The sequence below is a fragment of the Sipha flava genome, unplaced genomic scaffold (genome assembly GCF_003268045.1).
Source record: "Sipha flava isolate LNK unplaced genomic scaffold, YSA_version1 37_pilon_pilon, whole genome shotgun sequence".
Lineage (NCBI taxonomy): Eukaryota > Metazoa > Arthropoda > Insecta > Hemiptera > Aphididae > Sipha > Sipha flava.
Window position 1 is genome coordinate 1,864,020 of NW_020273087.1, and position 11,190 is coordinate 1,875,209.

At 41.1% G+C, this 11,190-nt stretch overlaps 1 protein-coding gene across 1 annotated transcript; it reads right to left on the reverse strand.

Annotated features, from left to right (window-relative positions):
- Nucleotides 1–117: 117 nt before the first annotated feature.
- On the reverse strand, nucleotides 118–4,877 carry LOC112688227. The gene is made up of 8 exons (XM_025561325.1): nucleotides 4,851–4,877; nucleotides 3,914–4,147; nucleotides 3,443–3,553; nucleotides 3,177–3,355; nucleotides 2,080–2,942; nucleotides 1,505–1,593; nucleotides 1,091–1,374; nucleotides 118–433 (listed from the first exon to the last, which is right to left on the reverse strand). The coding sequence occupies exons 1-8, from the start codon at nucleotides 4,875–4,877 to the stop codon at nucleotides 118–120; spliced, it is 2,103 nt and encodes a 700-aa protein (XP_025417110.1).
- Between the last annotated feature and the right edge of the window lie 6,313 nt (nucleotides 4,878–11,190).

Below are 11,190 nucleotides of genomic sequence, written 5' to 3' on the forward strand. Positions count from 1 at the left end.
TACGGATCCGGCGAACGCGCACATCAATTTCAACGTACTCGTTAAACGTTTAGCGTGAAGGACAAAACGGAGCGAGAGAGAAAAAAAACAGTGATATTCGTACGGATGGGTGACCGACTATGGGATTCGTGACGCGATCCGCAACAAGGCGGCGGCAAGAATCGCGAGCGCTGGACCCGCTCGTAGTTTTTCAGCGCTCGACCGTTTGGAGGACTTTACTATTTGATCGATCCACTTGCCGTACTTGTCAACGACCAAGTACCGCACCTCCTGTTTGTCGGCCTTCCGCTGCAACGGGTACGTATGACTGGTTATGCCGTACTGGATCCCGTTGCAGAACAACGGGTCGCCAATGTTGGCCGCGGGTCGAGTGTCGGCCGTTCCGCAGCTGAACTCGCGCCAAGTACTGCTGACGGTCTTCTGAACGGTCGAGCTGTCGGCACAAAGGTAATTTGCGTTATTTGCGGTCGTTCGATCGTCGTACCGCGTTAGAAGTTTAAGAGTTCGATGCGAACGAACAGTGGCGTAGGAACGCTCATTTGCTCATTTGCTCATTTGTTCCAGGCAAACCTAGCAGAAAACGCCTTTTGGCCGATTCAAATTCGATTCGATGATGTTTTTGTCGACCTTTAATTTTACTGATTCATTTAGATATACAAGTTATTATTATCGACGTGCAAGTTTTAAACTTTGAAAATTCGATATTCTCGCTTCAAGGCTGGCGAATTAATCGATAATTTCTCTACAAGAAATTTCCTTTATTTATTCCCTAGTAACTTCCTATGTTCATAATTTCGTCGTTAATTGTACAGTCAGGCAAAATCTTTCAAAAAGTTTAACGGGAAATTTTCGTTTTAAAGGTGAAATAAAACATACGATTTTTGCATTATTACGTCACTGCGGTAACGCGTACGATATCGCTAAGCGTATCGATTCGGCCAAGTTACGCTGAATTTTACAAGCTTAACGTGGTCAAGCCGAAAAACAAAACGTTTTAAAAACGGATCGACAACGATAATGATGAAGCAGATGTTACTTTGACACACGCCTGTTCTGTTGAAACGATCAATAACCAATACGGTTTACATACGATTCGGTCTCCAGGCAAGCCTTGGGTCCGTTCTTGATCTTGATCAGCGTGGACCGAAAATCCGTGTGGAGTCGCTTCGACAGTACAATGCAACTGTGCTCCACGGTGCCGTTGGCCTCCGACGGTTCGTAATCAATCGAAAACCGTGCGTATTCCGGTACGATCAACGGTGTGCTTAGCTGTTTCGTGTACAGGGTTATTAGTACACAATGTTGTTTGTACGGGTTTTGTAGAAACGGAGTGTTCCGCAACGTTTTTTCGCCGTCGGGTACGATTGATGAATACTGATAAGCGATAAGGATTCTGTTAAAACCTAATCACTATCGGTACGAAGTGCAGTGGGGAGATCGTTGATCCGGGCCAGTATTCTGAACACTAAATTAAATTTTCGTTTCGAACAAAAAATTATAAAACATTCGGCACTTGCCGTTGCGTTGAAATTCGAAATGCACGGAAATCGAGGAAATAAATCATGGAAACCGGCGTGATCGGTCTTGATTGGACTGCGCGCCGAATTACACAACGTTTTTCATCAATACATTATCGCTACAATACGTCAACCGTACCGATGGACGAAAAACGACGGAAACACATTATTCGCAATAAGAGTGAAACGGAAAAGCTATTTACAACGGTTACGCTGATGTCCGCGACCAGAGTACGCATGTCGAAGTGTGGATGCACGTAAACGCGGATCCCTCTCGAGTATTGTTTTTCGTTGTTAGCCACGGTCGCCTGCGAAAACATACGATTACAAAATATATTCAATGTTCGAAACGTGCAACATTTTTTTCCAACCGAGAATGCGAACGATTCCCAACGCGTACAAGCCTGTTGAAACGAAAAGTTCGGTACGGGACAGTCCTATCGTCGGGATAACGCGACGGAACGCGGTGCAAAAAAAAGCATTCGCAGGTGATACGCAAATCAACATACATCGGTGGTGACACGGAAGCCACTGAAATTGCGAGAGTAATCGATGGATTAGCTGTTTCCCGTGTTAGAAATTATGGTTGATTTTACTGTAGCAGCTTGGATACAATATTCTTGTAACGGAGATTCTTGGCGGAACCGGAGTGGAGGTTTCATGACGGTCCAAGAGTGCACCATCTGCGTCAGCATTAAAATACTGTAGCGTCGCGGCGGTAGAATTCGCGTGCACCTCGGGCCCGACAAACTCAGGGTAGGTAATACGCGCACGGGACGAACAGAATAAAAACAACCATCAAAACGTTCTACATCGTAGAACAATCCCTGTCCGTTTACCTTTATTGCAGACAACCTGGCCGTGCAGTAGGCTGACGAGAGCACGTGCACGCTAGTCACCAACGTGCCGCCGCACTCGGGTTCGCCGGAACGGCCGGTCAAGTACACCAAGTATGGGTAAGTGTGGGGGTTCGAGGACTGGAAGACGTTTTCCTTGGTCTGAGCGCTCATCGGATTTAATGGCAGCGAATAGGACTCGGTCACTTCCGACACGTTCGTCGGCAGCTGGCCGCCGTCCACGTTCCTGCCATCTTGCGGCGACTGTTGGCCGCCGTCCGCGTACCTGCGATCCTGTTTCGTCGTGTTCCTGGACACCATGTCCTTGATCCAGCCAACGCGGCTGTTGATGAACAGGTACCTGCCTTGGACGCTCGGATTCCGGCACATGGACGACTGGGTGCCCGGTGCCTCCATGGACGTGCCCTTCATGCGGTACCCGTAGCTGAAGATGCCGTACTGCAGGTTTCCGTGGCACAAGAGCGCGTCACCGTTGTCGCACGGTTGCTCCGACGTCGTCTCCCATTTGACAATCTTCGCGCACATGAAATCGCGCCACGTGAAGTTAATGATGTACTTCAGGGTGGAACTGTGAGTGAAACATAACGATTACAAACGATGTCGTCGCCAGATATATATTTTTGGTATATAGTATTTAGAGATTTTTTTTTTTCGTTCTGCAATGATTATCGCGTTCGTGTTCATCGTTGGTCACCGGTAACTTATCCGGCAAGGGGGAGGATAAAGACCGTTTCACGCGGTTCACACCACCAGCCGTCGTATCGCGATCGATCGAGATTACTGATTACTGAATAGGGCTCACATGGATTTCGGTCCCTGGCAAGCGGTGGGGCCGTACTTGGCGCGGACGGTCATCTGGTAACCGCGACCCTGCGGCTTTCCGATGCCGGCCACCACACAGTTCAGCCGCGTTTCTTCACGCTTGAACAGGTGCGACGAGAGCCTCGCGAAAACGCTGACGCCGGCGAACGGCTCCGTCAACTGAACTCGACAAACAACAAACGGACGGAAATATCACACCGTAGCACGGGGTAGTACGGGACGACCCCGAGGGGTCGGTTCGCTTACCTTGATCAGGAACAAGTCGTTCGTGCGCAGCGCGTCGTTGTACTCCGGATGCAAGTGTACGCTTTCCGCCAACCGGTACTGGAGCGCGGCCGTCGACGACTTGTGGTACAACTGAAAAACGCGTGTGCCACGGCGGTTAGCTGCGATTCTCACGCGGGCGAACGCGGTTGACGAAGTGCCCTACGCGCGCGTCCTACACCGTATCGCTGCGATCCCGCGGACCCTCGAAAAAGCGCTGTTAACGGAGTCAACCACGTACGTCGGACGTAGCCCAAAGGGATCGTTTAAGAGTTACGCATTCGGCACTGTCGATGAAACGGACCGACCGTACGGATTTATAATTTCTTTTGCCGTACGCAGACGGAGAGTTTATCCAGACGAGTCCCAACGCCGCTACCCCATAACTCCTCGGACCCATGTTCTCTTTACCTTCATCGAAGTTATTGTTTACGGGCGCTTTTGCGCGCTTACCTGGATTTTCGGCTGCAGGCTTAACGCGCAGTACGCCGACGTCAACACGAAATTCAATGATATAAGCGTTCCGGTGCAGACGATTTGGTCTTCGGTGTGTTTGCTCGAAATCACACCCACCAGGAACGGATATTTGTCCGGGATCGGATCATTTGAATTATCGGGTGTTTTCCCATCGTCTTGAAGTTTTTTTTTGCCACCACCACCGTTGTTAAAAATATAAATATCACCAATCTGGTTAAAATGTACATAATGCAATTTTAAATTTAGCTACTGAATAAAATCAACTGTTCCGATTTATCCAAACGTTTTTTTATTATTGCCATCAACAAAGCATGGATACGCGTCTTACGTGTTTCCGTTACCGTGTAAGCTGCTTTGAAATACAATACGATTCAAGCCAACGTAATACCACTAAGTGATAGTCATCGACGCGATTCAACAAGCCGAAAACACAACCGTTCGAACGCGTTGGAGTCGATTTTTTTTTAAAAACGTATCTTAAAACTCTTAAAACGATCGACTATCCAGTACATCCAGTCGATGTTCAGCGATTTGTTGCACCATCAACACTACAATAATAACATTTCAACCGTTGACGTTTCTGTTGTGCGAAGTGTGACGTATTGCAATACAAGTTTTTCTGCATCGACCGCTATGGTATTTTTCGGGAACCGTAATAACACGTCCGCGGGCAAAGTCGACCGAGAGTTGGTGAGAAATCTGTTAAACGCATTCCGTCCGATGGAAATCCGACGTCGGTGCAATCGGCCAATGCGGCCGGAGGCACTGAGACCACTCGCGCAATATTGACTTTATTGAAAATGATCGGGCGAGTTTCACGGACGTCGGTGCCACTGTGACCGCGCAGCCCAACTCGATTAAACGTTCGGCGAAACGACCGCCGGATCCCAAAACGCGATCCGATCGTGCGAACCGATGTTTGGTCGACGGTCGGCATCATCGTTACGCACTGGGCCGTTGGAAATCGTTTCGCCGACGAGAATCACGCATTCGTACACCGTTTCCACACCGATAATATTAACATAAAGCCGGTCACACAGGACTGTAAACGTCGATCGTACTACTTTGCGAATCGTGTATGAGGTATTTAATCGTAAAGCGCGACGATTATTTTTACTCGCCGAGTCACCCGCGGTTTCCCGTCGGTGTCGGATACGACACGAGCGACTCGCGCTGATACGAAATTTAACAATTTTAAGATTAACAATCTGTCTACGTATTCGCGCAATACGGACATCCTGATCATGAGATGTACGGCATGCGTCTGATCGGATGGTTTATAAAGCGAATGGAATACGGTAAATGCACGGTGATCGTTCGCTCGGTGGACACCTCAGCCAGACCGCACCCGGAGGAGTTCGCGGTTTCCTCGGTCTGCGAATTAATGCGTCCCGGGAAAGATTTGCCGCTCATGTTTACCCAATCGTTTATCATTAAACGTGTCCCGTGGACCAGGACGGAGTTCCAGATTGTTGAAACACGCTCTAAGTTCAACGATGAGATCGAAGACGACTATCTTCCGAAAGTCATATCCGTACCCATAAATTGCAAGAATATGACAGTGAAAACAGCAGAAGTCTCCGATAAAGTCACAGGGAGTAGTCAAAAAGCTCGAAGATTCGAGTCCTGGGCGAACGGACGAAATCCACAGCACGAAGAAAGTTTTCAGTAAGAAAATCCGTGAAAAAACCTCAAAGTACGTCAACGAATCGGGATGGAGAGTTGAATGCTGGTAAAATGTTAACGGCGTCGAGAACGCCAACAAGCTTAAAGAACGTGCGGAAACACACCGACGAAAAAACGAATACAACCCTTAGAATCAATGGCAACACAAGTTATATTAAATCCAACCATGGTAATGAAATAGTTTCAAGGAAGAAGATAGCGGAAAATCCAATGATGGAAATACAATCCGTGAAAAATATACCAAAAGGTAAAATGTATTAAAAATTGTACAGATGTATGGAACAATAAAAATTGTGTATCTACATAGAATAACTGTTTTTTATTGCAGTCGTTTTGAATCTAGACGAAATAAAGACCAAATCTGCAGTGAAGCGAAATTACATTAATGTTCAATCGATCAAATTTCAAATGCCCGTGGTTATAGATAAAAAAACTTATATCTCTGTTAACCGTTTCGAGTCTATTGCGGTGGATGACGAGAATAATGACTCTGATTCGATTATTACAGACAGACCGGACAATGCTTCTAACAGTGAGTATATTAACGGATTTAATTTAATCACCAAATCATACGAGAACTATCCCCTAATCCTGTATCAATTCAAGATCAAATTTAACCACTGTTATCACTATTATTTTTAAGCTTCCAAAGACATGCCTGAAGGGAACAACGGCCAACAGAAAATATCCAAGTGCTTCACCAAGATGAAAAAATCACGAAAGAATCCGGTTGTAATTTTAAGCACAAACGAGCAACGATTTGCCACGAAAATGTCGCAGAACAACAATGACTCGATAATGTCCACCCCGTCTACAATGAAATCGAGAAAGTCCGAAATGAAATTTGCAGCTGTTCAAGCGTCCGTTCAAACCGATTCGTTTGCAAAACGTGACGAATTAACCGAGCGAAAAGCCGGAATAAAAAGTTAAACAACGTGGACGAGGGCTGTAGAGGTTCGATCTTAAAAAAATCAGTGCAATAGTACCGAAGGAGGACTCAGACGCCTTGACTCCTTACAGCATACCAACTGTCGATTGCAACGGCCAGTCAAAAGGATCCAGGAGGAACCGCAAGAGGCTCAATAAACGAGCAACGATGTCGCTTCTTCTTACATCCGTCGAGCTGAATTAAGTATTCGGTCGATTTTCAGAGAAGTCTGTCAGTTTTTATTCAACATTACACTCAACTCACTAACATGATGACATCACGTCCGATATAGTGGCTGGGCTGGGCCCGTATCAATACTTTTCTATTGTTGTTATCATAGAAACTTCGATAAAATATTATTATTAATATTATTAATTAATATATAAATAAATGTTTCGTACTCGTAGCGATATATGTTTTCAATATGATTCATATTTGTCCTTATTTTTAACATTTTCATGCGATGCATAACGGTGAGTTGAGTTGCTGCGGTATTGATCGGCGATATGTGTCTCCGTGTGTGATCGGCCAATAACGTAGTTGCACTGTCATTATTGCGCGGAAATATCTGTTTTTTCGTGTTTTCTTCATAATTATCAATTGTTCTTATAGTTAAGAGTCATAAGGCACTGAGATCATAACTCTTCTTTTCATGGTGGCACTAAGGCATCTTTATCATCATTATGGTATCCGCGGGCCGTAGCTTTCGTCGTAAATCCATTATCGTCATATGTACAATTAATCTTTCGTATCTTGTCGTTTTTCGTTTTGTGTACCTCGAATTCGTTCACGTGTATTATTATTACTATAGCCATTTTTTGTTTAAACCACGTTTTTCTTTTTTTTTTTGATGTTTGATAAGTGTTGTTCTACAGAACTTCATTGCCTTACATTTATTCGTTACCACGTTTTAGGGTGTTTACTTACTACCATCAATTGTAATTTAATGTGGTTTTCGTCCTACGATGCAAACTTGTATCCTCGTTCGTGACTGTGGTTCAATGGTCGCATGCCCGCAAACATGTATATTGTGTTTAAATTATTGTATTGCTCACATCCCTGGTGCATGGGATGTAATCCGCCATTTACAACATAGTCACATGTAAGTATTAGTCGGTTTTAAGTGAGAAAACTAAGGTAATTAAAATAAATAAATGGGCGTGACAAAAAAAAAAAAAAAAAAAAATTAAAATTAAAAAAATCACAAAAAACCTGACCGAGAATCGAACCGAAACTTATCTTGAATTCCTATCGATCACTGTTCTGAGGAATACTTGCGTGAAACAGAAAAAAGATGACGTGCCTCCTTACGCGGTACCGATGTACATTTTCCAATTTGGGGCCACAGTTATGCGCATTCTCATGAGTGCACGAACACACACTTCACTAGCTTTGTAATTCGTCACGGCACCTATGTTCTACGATGCCCGAACGAGACAGCTCGGACGCACAGGTGTTTAACAATTTTTACTATTATTTAAAGTGTTTTGATTTAACCAGATACAAATAATAAGAATTAAAAATAGATAAAAGTATCTATTATTTTATTTAAATGAATATCCTAAGGCTATCATAGAAATCTTTAGTTATTTACCGTAATTAATCTGGAGATTTTTTTTTTTTTTTTACGATATTTAATCGAATCGTTGAACGCAGTAATTACACGAGAATGAATACATCAAAAAGGTATAAAATTGATCCCGCACACGAACTCGAATATCAACACTTGTTCACGATGAAATTCACATGGCTGTAGAGCTGGTCGATGACAATGAGTTAAGCCACGTTATTCACAATGGTCGCTGAAACAAGGGGAACTATATAATAACAAACAAAATGGTAATGAACTGCGTAAAACGACACTTACCAAAATACCAGCACAGCACAAAAGCGAACGAAAACGTGGTTTTACAAAAAAAAGGCTGTAAACGGACGATGAGTTCACAAACTTTGCGTGTACACATGAATACGGACCAAACGATGGATAACGAGTTGGTGCCGATGACATTTCCAGGAAGGCAATGGCCACCGGGCAACACAATGATGGTAAATGTCTCAGCGTCACCATCCTAAGACTAGTATACGGGGATTTATGGAACTTTGTGACACTGAGACGATGACTTTAACTTGGACTGAAATATGTTTCAGTAATTATGACCAAACTTATGAACACACTGAATAACGGTCGTTTTTTTTTGGGGCGTTTTATTTATTTATTTTTTTGTTTTGCCTACCTACGATGATAACAATGGCATACTCTATTTGCCGGTCACCCACAGAGACATATCTCTTCCGCCGAACGATACTGCAACAGAGCAACAGTCCAAGAGCGTTTAAAAACCATAGAGTAATATAATATTATATATTATAATAATATTACTGTACGCTAAAAACAGAATTTAACCGTGATTGCGAGAGCTGTTATCATTAATATTTCGGTGCGCGTGCACCATGCGATAGCATCACAACCCAATACGCGCTTTTTTTTTTAACTCTTGTCTCAGATTTCCGAACAAGAGTACAAAAAGTGGAAGAAGTACGAACTACGAACAGGAACTTACAGGGTCCGGCTCAAATGTTTGATCACACTTTAGCAAACTTAAGTTTGAAGACTCCTGGGTCAGCGATGGTTCGGTGGTGGTGTCGAAGGTTGCAAAAGCCCCCAAACATGCGTACTTATTTAAAATTAATTCTTATTAGTCATGGGTATAATAAAATAATAATTATAATAAAACGTTTACGAGTTCAGTTTGTAAAATAAAATGTACAGAACACACGATGCAAATTGCAAATTTAATAATACCGATTTAAATTACAATCAACTTCTTATTTGAAAAGATAATACATATTTATAATATTTAACTATTCTACATATTATAACAACAATTTTCGTACTTTTTTCAAGTAGTATTAAAATGTCAAAGAATTAAAATACTGTTAAATATTTACTGCGCAAAATGAGTATGAATTATTAATTACATTAATTAGAGAGACTTACACAACATGTTTTATTAATTTCGTGAGCTGTGATTACTGCGTCATAAATTGGTTTATATTTAAATGCACAAATCACATTATTACTCAATATTTTTAGGGGGCACAGCATAAAATGAAAAAAAAAATTTTGCTAACACATTGTTGGTTTATAAATCAATTAATTAATAGTCAGTTTAATATATAACTTTCACGTTGGTCGATAAATAATAGCCAATATTGAGGTAATTTGAACACTCTTAGAACAAATGTTATTAAAAAACATCTATAAAATCGGATTACCGATGGTTTATTTTCGCTGACAGCGTTTAAAAGAATAATTCGATTTATAATTTCGAGCGTTCCGACATCAGGAGACACGATTTCCAGGGACAGGCGATTTGTATAGATAATCCCAATGGACGGGCGTAATTTGTGCTTCGGACTAGTAGGTGTCTTATTTTAATCGGCCAACTAGACTAATAAAATATAACATTTCTCCAACGCGTAAGCACATATTAACATCGGTATAGTTAACTATAAAAATATGATCCAGCAATTTTATTGTTCGTTTCGTTGTTTGAAAAAACAACAATTCGTTATATTATTATTATATTTTTATTATCAATATTCTGATGCATTCTAAAATTATTTTACAATAGATTTTTGATATAAAACTTTTTTTTTTTTGTTAACAAATTAAAACTAATAATTAGTTTATATATATATATATTACAAGTTTTGTTCATATTGTAATATTAAAACAATTATTCATTGGTGATTATTATTATTTATTTAAAGTAACATGATTCCATTTAGGAACCGTTTGAATTTTTGGTTTGTCACGATTTCTAATTGATTATTTGATTATCTTATATTATCAACCAGTTAACGAGACGATGCAATGATCAGCTATTATTATGAGAAACAACCTGTGCGATCGTCAATTTCGACTTCTAATAAAAACTGACTAATTTTCGTAGACAATCACTACTTTAAGATCAACTCCTCTCATTGCTCTCAAATAAATTTAGTCTGTTTAACCACTCAAACATACACTAAACAAGGTAACGTACACAATGACAATATAATGTACATGTTAAGCATATATCATGTTGTATAACACATAATATGAAATGCTGTAACAGCCTGTCGCTGCTCGTGATATTTCCTACACCTGAACGAAGTATTCAATATTCATAAATTGTATTATCTGGCTGTGTTTTTTGTGTAAAGTAATTTCCCACGAGTATTATTATAATCTTTGAAATTTGCCCACGACGACAATTCATCCGAATTTCATCTGAACCTTGCAATCGGTAAACGGCATAGACTTGTGTACACTTTAGATTAGCTGCAGTTGTTGTCTCACCATCATATTTCTTTGTTTTTCCAGCTTATACATATAAATATCCATGTGAGTATGTATAATTTAAATAAATACATATATACCTATGTATATAAAAGGTAAAATATTAATATTAGTATATATGTATTTATACGTCGTATCACGTAATAATATTGTTAACTCATCACTTCATCGGTACGACTGACACAAAGAACACGTCGCCGTGTATAAACAAATAATTTACGTAAATGTATTTCTATTGCATTATTCTATCAAACGGCCCTTTACCTTATTATCTATTATTATTATTTGTTTTTT

Coding starts and splice junctions, on each gene's coding strand:
- LOC112688227 (XM_025561325.1), bottom strand. CDS start 4,877: ATGATGCCGACCGTCGACCAAACATCG. Junction 3,356..3,442: donor ACGACTTGTTCCTGATCAAG/GTAAGCGAACCG, acceptor TGTCGAGTTCAG/TTGACGGAGCCGTTCGCCGG. Junction 1,375..1,504: donor CGCAACGGCAAGTGCCGAAT/GTTTTATAATTT, acceptor ATCGCTTATCAG/TATTCATCAATCGTACCCGA.